Source organism: Xiphophorus couchianus, chromosome 13 (assembly GCF_001444195.1).
Source record: "Xiphophorus couchianus chromosome 13, X_couchianus-1.0, whole genome shotgun sequence".
Classification (NCBI taxonomy): domain Eukaryota; kingdom Metazoa; phylum Chordata; class Actinopteri; order Cyprinodontiformes; family Poeciliidae; genus Xiphophorus; species Xiphophorus couchianus.
This window is the reverse complement of record NC_040240.1, coordinates 4,762,633-4,778,338: the sequence shown is the minus strand read 5'-3', so window position 1 is coordinate 4,778,338 and position 15,706 is coordinate 4,762,633. Positions and strand designations below refer to the sequence as shown.

At 39.9% G+C, this 15,706-nt stretch overlaps 1 protein-coding gene across 3 annotated transcripts; it reads right to left on the bottom strand.

Annotated features, from left to right (window-relative positions):
• Positions 1 to 2,466: 2,466 nt before the first annotated feature.
• Positions 2,467 to 11,671, bottom strand: nrsn1l (neurensin 1-like). Of its 3 annotated transcripts, none has more exons than XM_028037066.1 (4): positions 11,559 to 11,671; positions 8,385 to 8,459; positions 7,849 to 8,001; positions 2,467 to 7,015 (listed from the first exon to the last, which is right to left on the bottom strand). In XM_028037066.1, the coding sequence occupies exons 2-4, from the start codon at positions 8,442 to 8,444 to the stop codon at positions 6,611 to 6,613; spliced, it is 618 nt and encodes a 205-aa protein (XP_027892867.1). In that variant the 5' UTR covers positions 8,445 to 8,459; positions 11,559 to 11,671; the 3' UTR covers positions 2,467 to 6,610. The 3 variants fall into 3 exon arrangements, with proteins under 3 accessions (XP_027892867.1, XP_027892869.1, XP_027892868.1); XM_028037068.1 differs by having other exon boundaries at positions 11,490 to 11,665; XM_028037067.1 differs by lacking the exon at positions 11,559 to 11,671 and adding an exon at positions 11,285 to 11,483.
• Positions 11,672 to 15,706: the final 4,035 nt, after the last annotated feature.

The following is a 15,706-nucleotide window of genomic DNA, read 5'->3' as shown; positions in this document are numbered from 1 at the left end:
CCTCGTATCACCTCCTCTTCACCAAGCCGCCGAATCAAGCTCCCGCCCCCCTTACCTGATAGGTTACGTCATTGGGCCTTAGTTTTTCCCAATTGGTCAACATCGTGAAACGACACCTGCTTGTCCAATCCCATTAGAGAAAGGAGAGATTTTTGAACTGAGAACTTCAAGTACATACAAAATATGGTAATTGACAAAGACACCCGATTAAACATTAACAGGCAACATCTTCAAATGTAGCATGTTACAGGATGTTTTTCCTCTTTAAAGTCTATACACTTAAAGTACGGGGCTACACACTTTCAGTTGCACTACTTTTTTCATACTTCTTCTGTAGAACACAGAGGTTGTCAGCTGGACATTACAGATGTTGATTTTTTGGTATCAATCTGATACCAAATTAATATAAAGCCAGTATCACAAATTTGGATACCAATAACCATACCAGTACCGATACTGATCCTTTTTATTATTTTTGGCTTCAATTTATCATCAAACTTCTGATCTTCACGTGTTTTGTTATTTTTCTTTGAGTTATTTTGTTAAAACATAGGGCAGAATTTGGACAAAGTTTGAATGGGTCGACAAAAAACCAATCAAAACGAATTTGTGTGCATTTTTCCTGAAACAAAGTGGGGAATCCTCATTTCAGAGCCAATCAAAACAAAATCTTTTTTGAGGTAGGTGTGAGAAATTGCAGCATCAAAATAAAATAGAGTTTCAAAAGGGAATTTGATTCTAAAATATCAAATCTTACCACACTAGTATTGATACCAATACCAAGTTGGTATCAATATTAATCAATATTTTGAGTCGATCTACCCACCTCTAACAACGGTTTTCCATGAGTAGGAAAGTAGGAAACAGCTTGCAAAAAGGAGCCAAGGGATATTTGGATATTTTAAAATTTTGTTTTACTTGAAAACTTGGCATGAAGTTTAACTAAGCAATATACTGTAGTTTTGCTTGGGACAAAAAACAATGTTTGGAAAATCTACAATACTATTAATGCTTGGATGTAAACATAGACCTTTGATTCCCACAACCTCTTGTCCAGGTTGCAAAAGCCTAGGTCTGGACTTTGACTAGGCCAGTGTTGAAGATATAAATATGCTTAGATCTGAACAATTCCATTGCAGCTATGGCTATAAATTGAGGTAAATGCCCTTATCTTCAACGCCATTTCCTTCCTAACGACTCCTTTTTTGCCACTACCTCAGTGAGTGTGTTCAAGCTGATGTCACACACAGCCCATCACATGTAATTCAATTTCAATCTCATCTTGTGACAAGAGCACCTCCTTCCACGTGTTTGCTTAAATGGGAATCCTTTTCGTCTTTCTTTCCTGTCACTCTGACCTGATTTGTGGAGTGCATGAATATTTACGCTTGTTGTAGCACACAATGTCTCCAATGGCCTGAATAGTTAGATCACAGCATCTTCCTAGCACCAACATAATGACTAAGTTTTCCTGTTTTTAGCTACACTTCTCTGCTGAGCTGCAGCATCCCACCAGTTACTATCCTGATTTGACCTCAGGCCTGTACGGAAGGCTTGAGAATCTCGCTGTGTGTGTGTGGCTTAGTCTTTGTAGCTCCGGTCTGGGGATTCACTCACCCCAAGTGACTGCAGCTGGCGAAAGACCCTCCTCTCTGCAAGGCACTGTAGGAGACTGCATGAGAAGAAATGTCTTGTTGTGGTGACATGCTGTAGAAGATGTTCAAAAGTGTCCGAATGCAGACTAGCTTAAATGATCTTCTGTGTAAGTTGTGCTGTGATACCAGATGTCTGGCGCAAGCTTTGTGAAAATGTAATAGCCACATTAATGAGTTGTTTTGCATTTAAAATCAGACTCACTAGCTTCTGCATTTTAATGTACACAGTGCCTTGTATTTACACTCCTTAAAGCTGCAGTATGCAACTTTGAGAAAAAAATGTTTTTCACATATTTGTTAAAACTGTCACTATATTGAGGCAGATAATCTGGCGGGGGGGGGGGGGGGGGGGGGGGGGGGGGGGGGGGGAGAATTAGGAGAAATAACTTATCGTTACAGGAAAACCATTTTTCTGCCGTCATCAGTGGCTATGCTAGCTAGCATTAGCTGTAGCTTAGTAAAGAGCAAGTGTGAGGGTGTGAGAAGCAAGTACATGAGCATGACTGAGAGCGCTAAGACTGTCCTCCTGGCTCTGATTGGTTGTTTCTTGATGAGCGGTGCATTTCTGTATTCCGTTTTAAGTCAATTCAGCACTGCTTTTCTGAATCAGATCGGTATTGGCCGATGCTAAATCTCAGATATCGGTATTCAGTGAAAAAAGTGAATCAGTGCATTCCTGGTAACAATGTGGCAAAAAAGTAAAATAAAAAAAAAAAAACGGGGTGGTGGGATGTATTTTTGCAAGTCTCTGTACATCTCTTTCTGCTGTATTGTCCTTTTTTCTTTTAACACAAAATGATCCAAACAGAGATACTTGGTATGCAGATTACAATTTTATTTTTGGTCCTTTGCTTTTCACTGCTGTTGCTAACCCCAGTTTTATTTCTGGAAAACAATAAAATGGCAAACGACAAAACACGGTCACATCCACCTGAACAACTGCAGCATATCCCGACACTACGGCGGTCCCACTATGTACAGTTTTTAACTCCTGGCGAACAGGAGGACCCAACCGGACAGGTGGCAATTTCCCTTTACCTCAGCGCCACTACTGTTTATACCTGAAAACAACAAATCTGATACATGTGATGATAAAGAGAGATGGCGGTGTGAAGGACCAATCAGGAGAGAGACTTTGTTCTGAGTTCAAAATAGAGCACTTGCAGCCCAACTGTTGCCTAGATACACAGATTACAGGCAATTACAGCAACAGATTACAGTGGGGAGAAAATAGGTGGTACTGTCAAAGGAGTACAAATTACAGTGTGTGTGGGGGTGACCGGGTGAGTGGCAGCATGCGTGACTCTACATGTGTTTCATACAGTAAAACCGAGCATTAGCGCAGATGTGTGAAAATGTAAAACCAGATGGTTAATGAATATTTTCTTATCTAGAGCCTCCGTCTGCATGTCACCACACTGATGAGGGTCTCACACAGGGTCCTCTATGTAGCAGATGTGGAAGTCATAGTTATTATTTTAAAATAATGTTGATATTAAAAAAAAATAAATAAATAAAAGTGCTAAATTGTCAAAGACATAAAATCCAATCTAATTAAAATAAAAAAGCATGCCCTTTTCTAAGTCTTCCATTTCATGTCTAACAATATATGGAAAAACAAAAAAAAAATTACAGATAATAAAATAATCTACAAATCTTAGGTAGTCAATGGTATATTACAGAGCGTCATTGGTAATTTAACAAAAACTTAGTTCAAAGAAGAGTTGCCATCCATATTTCTACTGTTTTCTTAATTAAAACAAATCAAAACAACTGCCTGAATAACCACAAAGCTTATGAAACCAAGTCGCTTAGTCAGGATGGAGATATTGCTGCTCTGTAAAACCCACAGCATAGACCACTGAATCCTCTCCATCACTGGACAGTGGTTGAAAACAACAGGCAGTCTGCAGCCAAACTCAGTCACCACCCCAAAACTGAAGTGGAATAAAACGTTGCAGTTAAAAGAGACAAGAGGTGTTGTGATGCAAAATATTCACCAATCACTATGACTCCAAATGAAATTCCTTGTTTTGTACAGCTTCGATCTGTCGAATGAATTCAGATTTCTCTCTCTCAAAAAAAAAACAAACAAACATCATAAACAGTTGGAAAAAGTTTAAACTGAAAATTTGACTTTCGATATCTTTTAAATCTTATCAGTTAATTTGAACGTGGCAGTAAACAGCTGCCGTGCTCCATGCAACTATCTAGTCAATTAGGATGTAATTTTAATAAAATAGAGACAAAACAATTACAGAGATGAATGACTTGAACTGTGTACAACTTACGACCAATTAGTGTGATTTGCAAGGTTGCCATAGCTACTTGCAATAGCAGTCTGCATGTGAATTTCTCAGATGTTAAAAATATGCTACTGTGGGTTAAAGTTTACTCACTTTGTATCTGCTAACATTTTTATATTAGGCAGCTGCAGCTGCAAAACGATTTCTACTTCTTTACCATGAAAAGAACTTATGTTATCCATTAAAGTGGGAGCATTTTGGATAACAAATATACTTTAAGAGTTACAAAACCAAACAAAACCTCACAATTGCCTTCGGAGTCTTATCTGCCTAAAACAGATACATATACGAACGATTACATCTCATCTGGGATCGGAGAGGGCGATTGCCTGCTTTTGTTAAAGTAAAATGTGTTTGAGGAAAAGACCTTTCCAAAGGTATTACATCAAATGAATCTGAAGCTGCTTACTGACACCGCAGGAAAAAGATGGAGTAAGCGCTCTCTGCTTTGATCTGTGCAGGAAACGTGTTTGAGCTTCTTGGTAATAGGTAGCTGAGGAGGATGGATTTCTTTTTTTCTTATTCAGCAAAAACTGTTTCTCTTTTTGAAAGGGTTACAAAACAGCTGGGATGATAAGGACCATCCCAAACGTACGGGATGAAATACAACGTGGTTTGTGTCGAAGTCGAGACAGATTTCTCTAGCAGGGATTCAGCAGCTAAACGACTGAGGTGATGACAGGTTTTGGGTTTGGAGAGACACAAAGTACGTCGAGCAGGAAAATTTGCTCTTTCATTGTGGGATTTAAATTTTTCTGTCCGTCAGGTAAAAAAAAAAAAAAAAAAGTCTACTGATAACAGCAAATCTCATTAATAAATAGAAAACAACTTGTCTCTTAAAATGTTCCACCTGAATGTTACTTATTACAATATATGCCTGCTGCAATTATCTTTATTCAGTGCAGGAGCCAAATGAAGGAGACTGTTTGACTGTACCGACCATGTGACTAAGGCTACGTTTACATGAGACTGCAGTCTGGAAACTGCTGGTATTTTCAGATGTTGATTGGGGAAAAAGTTCCATGTTTAGACGACACAGCAAAGACACCCTGCGTCAGCTGTAGTTGTCATGCCGGGCCACTAGATGGTGCTGATAATTTAACATGTAGTCAAAACTCGTGCATTTTTGACCATGAGCTTCCCCCTCACAATCGTCCACCTCATTTAGAAAACAGTAACCTGTCTCCAATTAACTAATCGCTCTAGCCGTAAAGCCTTATTCATAAATATTTGCTCACACAAACAAACAAAAAGAAAATCAAGAAGGGGACACACATTTTTTTACACCACTGTATAATGTCCTTACTTATTGTTTTTATGTTTATATCTTGATCTCTACTGTCAGTTTTATTTTGTTTATGTGTTTTTTTTACTTTAAATAAAATTATTGGGAGGGAGAGAAAAAAAAAAAGCATGTAAAGAAAAGAAACGGCGCTGCAGATTAAACAGCCTTCACCCACTTCAAAATAAGAGCATGAATGAAGAGTGGGTAACCAAAACTTCAACAAAGATGCTGAATTTCATTTAATTGAAAGTTTACAAAATAGTCCAGTAAATAATCAGTTTGGGATTTATCTGGAAAAATTAACTTAGGGGAAGCTAAGTGCGCTAAACATTTTCAAGCTAGCAAAGCTACTAAAGCGCAGAGCTAAAAATTAGCACCGCTATTAGCAGATTAGCAGAAATGTGAGCACAAAAACCGGAGCAGAAATTAAAACATCTATCTGTTTCCTGACATATGTTTTGTTTTTATTTAGCACTTTTCTATTCATGCTTTCATCGAGGTGACTTCTGTGTTCAAGGCTGACTTCTCAGTTCTTGTGCTCAATCTTTTTGTCTGACAGGTGGTGCTACTACTGCAACTATCATGAGCTACAAATATGAAAAAAAAAAATCTCCAAGTATTATGATGTTCTTAAAACTGTAGTTAATGGTGTAAAGCATCATCTTAGGTAGGGCAAATTCACTGTAAAGAAGATAAAATATAATTGGATTTTTCAAGTTCGATCCATTTGGTTGCCGGTCAACCGCACCAAGCTGAAAGCTGTCTGTAAACCTTACAACTTACATTGTACCAATACTTTTATTGTGTTTGATCAGTCCATACAGTATGTACTCAATAAGCTATCTGGTGTGTTATTGGGTGTGTGTTAAAATTATAACGGTTGTGTGCTGAACAAATACATCCCACAGTCAATAGCTCTGTTTTTCTGCTTCTTCACATTAACTGGGTCATTTCTCTGGGTCTCATTTTTATTAAAGAGTAAAGCTGTTATGATTATTTCTAATTATCAAAACTCTTCAGGTGGCTCTAATGTTCTTTAGGGCTCATAAAGTAACCCAGTTATGGCTTAAAGTTTTGTTCAAAAACACCTGTATTTTAAGGAAATCTTAAGAAAGTAATTGTTATCCTTAGAAGAACTTCAGTAATAAAAATAAATCATTTTTTTAGTCCAAATTCGGACTATAAAATGTATAAATTTGATGTGTTTTGAAGATGGTGATGGAAGACTTTAAAAAAAAAAAATCAGACTTAAAATGTGAACGCACTACACAGTATGTGTGAGTCTATAGTGAGTCTATAATCCAATCAGAGACGACAGGGAAGCGATGTAAACAAGGGGTCAGAATCAGATTATGTGCCTCTCTCTAGGAAGCGGGTTGCACATTTTTCACTTTAGCCAGAGTAAAAGGCATCTTTCCTTCTCCTGTATCTGGCGGCTTAGTTATCACATCCCTGAATCCCCTCCACTTCGAGCCCGGCTCCCCCCGCTGATCAGCTTCCCTCGGTTGGTGGAACAGCCGCTCTTTAAGGTTGGCCTTGGGCAGGACCCAGACGACCACCCCCATCACAGCCAGCGCGGAGCCCAGGCACGACAGCCCGATCCCGGACGCCGTGCTGAAGTGCAGACCCCTGTTGTAGCTGATGGCCTGGGGGTCCACGAAGAACAGGTCTCCCTCGCCGAAGGACTCAATTTTGTGGGGTGCGGAGTAAGCGACGGAGAGAGACACAACACCTGCCGTCAGCATCAGCAGACCCAGAGCCAAGGACACCTGTAGTTAGCAAATACACGAAAAGAGCTGAGGTGGTCATTCCTATAGGTTGTGCTCTCTGCATGGAGCTCCAAGGTTCTTATTATGAAAGGTTAACCATATTAGAGAGGGAAAAACAAAGCAGGAGGTCTGCATGGACTCCCCTCGACGATACAAATACCACAGGCTCATTCAACATGTCTGCAGTCTCTCATGAAGAGACAAAATCTCTTCATGAGTACACAATCTCTTAGGCTCGAGAAGTTAGCAGCTAGCAGAAGATAACAGCTAACAGGCACTAACAACTAGCAGGCACTAACAGGTGCCAGCAGCTAGCAAGCAACAACAACTAGCAGAAGATAACAGCTAACAGAAGATTACGGTTCACAGGCACTACCAGCAGGTATTAGGCAATAATGGCTAGCAGGCGCTAATGGCTAACAGGCACTAAAAGCTAGAAGGCAATAAGAGGTAGCAGTCTTTAACAGCAGGCAATTTTGATGTGTAAAATTTTACCAGCTATGTGTTTCTATTAAGTAGTTCTCCCTATAAAATATATATTTCTTTAAATTATATAGCAAAAAACCAACAGGTTTGGTCAAATTTTACCCAGGCAAAAATTTACCAAACGTGGTCAATTTTTTTTAACCAAATTTATTTTTTTTATTCTCCTAAAGTGGAGAATATTTTTTTAAATTCTCCACTTTAGGAAATAAATATTACACAAAAAGGGACCCCCCCTCCCGTTCAAACAGTTTAATCAATCAAGTCAAGAACAAAGTAAAATTTGGTCTTTCAGGGCTTCCATAGAAGGCTGTGTTTAAGCTGCCTTGTGCAGAGCTCAGTGAGTTTACCTTCCAGACAGCTGAGTTCCACCACAGGGCGGTTCTGTGGCCGTGGGCTGACCCCCGGTTCTCTGGGTCCCTCTCCCACACGGAGGACGAACACTCTTCATAAAAGTGATGCAGATAGGAGCGAACTCCAAACTGAAGACAGCTGGAACCCGCCTGGAACAGCATTATGACCAAAGTGACTACAGCACACGACATGACAAAACAAACGGCCCACGTGATGTTTTATTTCTGAAATGTTGCCATTTTTATGCCAGATTTAATGAAAATTGTACAAAGCCCGTCTTCAGTCAGAGGCTTCTTCAAATTTTGCTGTAACACAGACTGCTACAGCAGATTTTCATACTTACAGCCATCAATATCTACCATCACTGTTTAATTAAATAAGTTCCAACAACATTTAATTTCCCTTTAAGATCAGTAAAGTATTGTTGAAGTGAATATGCTTTGAACTATAGAGACTTGGTGGAGCAGAAATATTCAATACATCAAATTAAATTCCAGATGATTCTCAGTTGTAATCTAGCTAGCTAGCTCACCTCACTGCAAGAAGATTCTCCTCCTGATCCGGATGTACAACCTTCAGGGCACAGCACCATTGTTCACCTCTTTAGCTAGAGTAAAAACAAAGAGTAAACAGGTGCATGTTATATCTGGACAATAAATTACCCCAGTAGTTATTACAATAAACGATAGTATAGTTGTTTTGAGACCACTTTCAAATAACAAATTCAAAATGGCATACTAATGCAAGTTCACCCCATCAAAGGAACAACAGACTTTCATTTTGTAAAGAACACACCACACTGGAACTGGACGATATTTTAAATATCCAAAATAAAATAAAATGTGACAACCTGAAAATAAGAAATAAAATGGAACTAAATGCCTCACACAACCAAAACCACAAATCGTATGTGTAATTCCATAAACAAAATTGCCATTCAAATAAATATTCATCATCAAAATGGAAATTATCGAGCTCATTTGAATTTATTATGTGATTAATTGATTAGCTGCATGTTGCGACATGTTTAGCTGTGGCACACATCTGTGCGAATTCACCTGAATTCAAAAATTTGAAGAAGTACCTTTGTGTTGCAATTACAGCTGGTGGTTTTTCTCTACCGGGTTTGCCCGTAATACTTTGCAAAAAAAAAAGAAGAAAAAAAAAAGCTTAATCTCAAGGGTTTTCAAGTCTGGGATCAACTTGTCACCAAGACTTGTCACCAAGTATCTTCTAATCAATTCTGTTTAACTCTGTCCAAATGTCAAAGGTCACCATTTGATTAGGAGGAACTCCGCCCCTTTACGTCTTTTACAAGTTTCCTTCTTATGTTGATTTGCGTTTAGCTCCGCCCATCTTCCCCGATAAAGAAAAGCACCCTCCTCCCCCCACTACATGATGCTGCTACCACCATGATTATTGACAGGGTTTTTGCAAAATAGAAAGTGATGTCATTTCCAACCTCTCAATTCCTATTGGCTCGTCACATCAAATCCACCCAAACAAACACTGAAGTCTGCGTTTCAACCACAGCAACAACAAAAGCAAAGTACAATTGGTTATTCCTGTATCTCAGCAGAGACACGTCATGCATCGTGACCTGTGAACTCATCATCATCATCATCATCATCAGCCGCTTGCATGACAATGTCTGACAGCTACTGTTGGCCTGAGCTTCCCTCTCTCACCACCCACGGATGAGTCACCCATGACCAAGTGACTGTGTGGAGTCTTCATGTCCCCTTGTTGCTGATTCATTGACCAGTTTGCCTTGGAGCAGAGCTTCTAATGAAAGACTGTGCCTGGATACAGGTTCACCTGTCCGTAGGATGCTGTTTCACAACTAAAATAGTAAAAAAATAAAAAAAATAAAAAAAAGAAAGAGAGGAAGATTTCACCATAATATGTCCAAAACTGGAGGAACCTGCTTACTTGTTCTATTTCTATGTTTGATTTTTTTTTTCTTAAATAACAAAATGTTTAGTAAGAGAAAGTAAATCACACAGTTTTTGTTGTTGTTGTTTAATGGGAAAAAGAGCGAGCCACAAAAACTACAGTCTTGTATAAGTGTTCATAGCGTTTTAAAACATTTAGTCGCATTACAGGAAGTGCATATTTGTGAAGCCTGCCACAAAAATTGTTATTGCGATAAACAACAATGTTGTTTTGAGAACATTTCCGAGTAATGACATAATAATGCAAGAAGGCATTTTCAGTATCAAACATCTTTAAATTCTAATGAACATTTAACACTGGAAGTGAAAGACATGGGGGCTGCACAGTGGCGCAGTTGGTAGCACTGTTGCCTTGCAGCAAGAAGGTCCTGGGTTCGATTCCCGGCCGGGGTCTTTCTGCATGGAGTTTGCATGTTCTCCCTGTGCATGCGTGGGTTCTCTCCGGGTACTCCGGCTTCCTCCCACAGTCCAAAAACATGACTGTTAGGTTAATTGGTCTCTCTAAATTCTCCCTAGGTGTGTGTGTGTGTGTGAATGGTTGTTTGTCCTGTATGTCTTTGTGTTGCCCTGCGACAGACTGGCGACCTGTCCAGGGCGTACCCCGCCTCCCGCCTGGAACGTAGCTGGAGATGGGCACCAGCAACCCTCCCGACCCCATTAGGGACAAGGGTGAACAGACAATGGATGGATGGATGGGTGAAAGACATGTTAAATATCCAAACTGAACACAGCTACAGAAACAAGAAATAAAATGAACTATAAACAAAATTGTCCTTAAAAAAACAAACAAAAAAAAAGGGCCTGATTGAGATCGAAGCACCAGACTGAAGACTTTTGTCAACCAGTTTTTGGTAGAAAGAGAAAAATATATATAAGTCATGCAAATGGAAGTTATTGAGCTGGTTTTAATTCATCATGCTATCAAGTGATTTGTTGTTTACTGTGACAGGCCAGATGAGACCTAAATTCAAAGTCACTAAGTGGGAGAAAACCAAAACAGTTCGTCATCCAGAAAACATCTGCCCAGCTGTGAAACACAATAGTGGCAGCATCATGGTGCGGGGATGCTTTCTTTAACTCTGACTGGATAGAGTTGATGGAGTTCAATAAAGAGCACTGCTAGGAACAAAAGTGAAACAAAAACTGAAGCTTGTGGTTGTGAAGTAAAAGAATGTGGGAAAGTTCAACTTTGAAATCCACTATACAATCCTAATGAACAAACAGCGGAGGAGCGGGCAGCTGGTCTCTCTGCATACCTTAAACAAATGATCTAGCTATTTATCTTTCCACTTTATAACCTGAACAATCCCACAAGTGTGAAAAAAGGAAAGTAACTGGGCCGCATTTATTTAGGACTTCAGCCCGGAACTGTCCGTCGTGCTGAAAACTTCGCTTCAGGCAGAGTAAAGGTAAACCGAACCCGAAATTGTTCGGATGCACCAGACTTTATTAGCCCAGCTTCAAATTCGGCGGTTACCTTCTATGACGCAGACAGAAAGTCGGGTTGCGGTCCAGACGTTCACGTGCCCCCCGAACCGCCAGGCACGAGCCGTCCTGCGGTCGTTTTAACGCGTCGCTCGCCTCGCACCAGCTAACCGCCGCCACGGCTTCACAGCGAGTCACCGCAAACCGCGCAGCCTCTTCCCCCCCTTCCGTCAGTCGAAGGGTTTGACCGCACTCACCTCCGGCCACCCATGAGCCCCGACAGGCTGTGGGGTCCGCCAGGAGAAAGCGGAGGGGTTCGGTCTTACCTCTCCTAGCCGGAGCGGACCGCTTCTCTCACTGGGCATCCATCTGTCGTCGGACCGCTTGATCTCCAGCTGCCGTCGATTTAGGTCCGCTGAGTCAAGACACTGCGCATGCGCGGAGAAGGAAGGAGAACTATATTGAGGAGACGCAGATTGACTGTTTTATTATTATTTTTTTTTAAGATTCAGAGAAAATTACTTGTTAAAGTTTTCACATTCTTTAAACTTGTTCATGTTTCGTCAACTCAAATGTATTTTATTGAAAACGTCCAAGCTGTGAAAAAAACCCCCCATACATGGTGTTGAAATTTACTTTAGCAGAAAAAAATCTGAAAAATGTGGCGGGCATATGTTCAGCTCCCCTACATAATTCATTACAATAAGACCAGCGACTGTTTTCATGCATCCCTCAGCGGTAATCAGCCTGTTTCTGCAGAAGAAATTAATTCCCACGTTACTTCATGGAGATGATGTGTTCATGGTTTTGTGCGCTTTTATTTCTTTTTTTTTTACATTTTGCTCTTATCTGACCTCTTCCACTTCTTGATGAACCTCTTATTGTTTTCTTCCAACAGTGGGTTTCTTCTTGCATAAAGGCCAGATTTATGTAGTGCAAAGTTGTCCAAACACACATTTTCTGACTGTTTTTATGCTACGGTTCGATTCGGTCATAAAGGAAATGTCCTTTTCTGCCCAACTTTCTCGTATTTGTGTTGCAAGTTTTAGAATTGTTTATTTATTTGCAAGAAGATCAGACAGGAACGGGTAAAAAGAGAAAGTGAGAAGACACGCAGCAACATTTTAATGGATTTTTATGGTGTTTCTTGTTTCAGTTCTGTTGGCCTCTTGTCAACTCTACATATTTGTCTACTCATTTACGTGATGTGTTCATTTTCCGCCACATATTTTGCACGTTCTTCTTTCAAAATTTTTGTTTTGGTTTCATCTGACCTTTCACCGGTCTACCGAGTCCTCATATCCTGCTGCAAACTGGCTTCTGAGTTTTTTTCAATAATTGCGTTCTGTAACTGTTACAATTGACTCAAAAACCAAAACAAATGAGGAGAGTTAGCAAACCGAATGGAAACAAAAGCATCTTTGTGTTGATAGTTTGCAATTGAAGGCCAGCCATGAGTTTTTGTTGCATGGGGGGGTGGAAACATGGCAAAAGATTGAGAGATTCTCTCTTCAAACCGATTTGAAACAATACTGAGCCCCTATGTGATCCCAGTGGGTTTACAAATCAGCCACAACCATTAAGTGTTTGCAACAAGCCAAATATAACAAACATAAAGGCTAAAGTTGTGGATTGGGAGGCACATAGTTTGAACAGCAGTCATTTGTGTTGCATAAAAAAAACAACACACTCACACCAGTTGGTTAGCAATGCTGCCCTGCCACGTTGTAGGTCCTGTTTTTTTTCGTTATTATTATGACATTTTATTGTTTCTGGAGACTCGATTTGGACTTTTCCAGCCTGCTTCCTGGGGGTAAGAATGGCTGGATGGTCAGACCTGGTTCTTTTAAACACTATTTTCAATGTCCTCCCGCTGAAGACTTTTCTGTATAATGAAACGGTAGATTTGAAGTTCAGCTGAGAGCGCTTTTAAACCCCCTTACCAGACACATAAGCCGCTCCAGAACTTCGTTTGATTTTCACTCCCACTTCGCGGTCGGGAGCACGCCCCGGCTACACCTTCTTCAAGATGCTGAGTAATGATGCTCTCATCATGTGTACCCGAGGCGATGGACTTCACCACTCATTTTAAGTGGGAAAAAAAAAATCAATGTGCAATCCCAACACATAAAATAGGTACATGAGAAGTAAAGAAGATGCAAGCAATAATGAGAGAAAATCTATTTTGTCCACTTGACTTTTCTATAAACAGTTTTTTACTGGTAATAACATTTTTATGGTCAAGATTGCTGAATATATTCATTGTCATACATGAAAGATGTCTGGGGCGAGGCAGTGCAGTATTGTTTTTCACCAGTAGTGGCGCTATGTCACACATAAATGACGCATGCATTCGTATGGCCATTGCTGTCTCTCTTTATTTCGCCAATATATTTTATATCAAGATAAATGATATTGCCATCTTGACAATATCATTTATCAACTAATATAATAATAACAGTAGATTATTAATGCAGGTTTATCCACTCAAAATTAAAAACAAAAATCTTTCATCTCTAAAGAACATTTTACACTGGAACTTTTAAATATCCAAAACAAACAAACAAAACAGCAAAACGTCTCTGTAACCAAAACTGCATATGGAAAAAAAAAAAATCATCATTCAGTTTATTCCGGGAAAACAGGCAAACATGGAAGGTGACCTTCTATTGAGTATTAAACTTTTCTTGTCGAGATATTGTTCAATTGTATGCAATCCATTAACGCATATTTCAGATATTTAATCAGTTATATTGAAAACTGATACGTAAGCTTCTGTATTGAATTTTGGATTCGTACACCCTGGTGGAGTCAGCGTACTTCTGAGTCGGGTTTGGAGCCCTTTGATTACTGCTTGCAGTTCTAGCTTTGCTTGAATTTCTCAGTATTGTGGGGGAAATAAATATATATCCAAATGTCCAAATATGTTAGAAAACAGACTGCAGTGAGGTGTCCTGCTTTTTTTTTCTTTACAACACTGTATTGCTGATATGTGCCTACTAAGTACATCCAAAATGCATTATTTATGCCGTCCGTCACAACCGATCAGAAACAAAAGCCATTTATGCCTTATTTTTTTTGGAAGTCACATTTGCTGCCAGGCAGAATGAGTCTGCCAGTGTTTTGGTAATGTTTGCGCCACTGCTTCATCACTCCCCACATATTTGTTATTTGGACACAGTATGAGAGAAGCCATAAAGGGCAGGATGAGACTATTTCCAGGGAGCCCTGCTGGGAGAAAGACATGAAAAACTGGCTGTGTGTGTGTGCCATTCATCATCATCTCCCCCCGTCTCACCCCACATACACACACACACACACCCCACACACACAGGTCTCTGTGTAACAAAGCTGAGCTCTGCCACAGAGAGAAAACATTTCCATGGTAACGAGTCCAGCAAGGTCAGGCACATGAAGTGAAAGCCAGGTGTTGATTGGTTCATAGATAATTACACTTTCTTTAAGATGATGTGCAAACAGATCTTTTTTATTTTAAATTTTTTTTTATTTCCATTTCTATTTAGAAGCTGTCGTAAAATAAAAAAAAAAAAAAAAGCATTATCAGTTATTTCAGCTGCAGGCCTGTGCTGCATTTATTCCTTCCTTAATTCACCAGCTTGCAAGGCTTATTCTTCGGTGTGATAAATTATGCATTGTGCTTGTCTGTTGTCTTGAAAATGAGCAGCGCATCACCCCACAGCAGCTTGTGGAAAAAAGAAAAAAAACAAAAAAAAAACAACAACTCCAAAACGCAGTCAATATCACGGAACATCCGAGCAATCATGGTAATTCGTTGTGAAGGGCCTTTCATTTACTGGCTCGTCAAACAGAGACGGTGAAGTGTTTTCCAAAAAGAGCAATCTTTAGGTTTTGATGACTGAGACAGCGGATTCAATATTGCATTCTCTCCACCTGTCTAATCCTGTTTTTCTTTTTCTTTCTTTTTGGAGGTGGTCGGGATGGTGGCGGCCGTCCCAGCATGCACCGGGAGACGCTTTTGACGAGCTGACAGTTCGAGCGAGGAGCTAATAAAAAGCGCCGTGATTCATCCGTGCGGACGTTTTCTCGCTCGCCCCGCTCAGTCCGCTTTTGATCGCTTCAAAGGCGCAACATTTTTAATTCGCTTGATTCCCGTGTAAACTTAAAAGAACAACAGCTTCCATACAGGCTCCTTCCATTTAGAATTAGACGACCGCATTGGGATCGTCCAACAGGAACCAGCGACGGCTTATAGACACTAGAAGCTGTCGATGTGTAAAGTGAGGGAATTATGTGGGAGTAGAAACAATTTATAGTCTCTAATGCCTGCCACAAGACCTAAAGCACGAACGGCGTTGGCACCATTGTACAATAAAAGCTTCAGTGCTAGTTTAAAAACAACAAAATCAGCGAGTTAAACAAGTTAAATCTTCATAAAGCGCAGTCTGTTAAAAGGGCAGTATTGTGTGAAATTGACTTTTTTGAGATTTACATT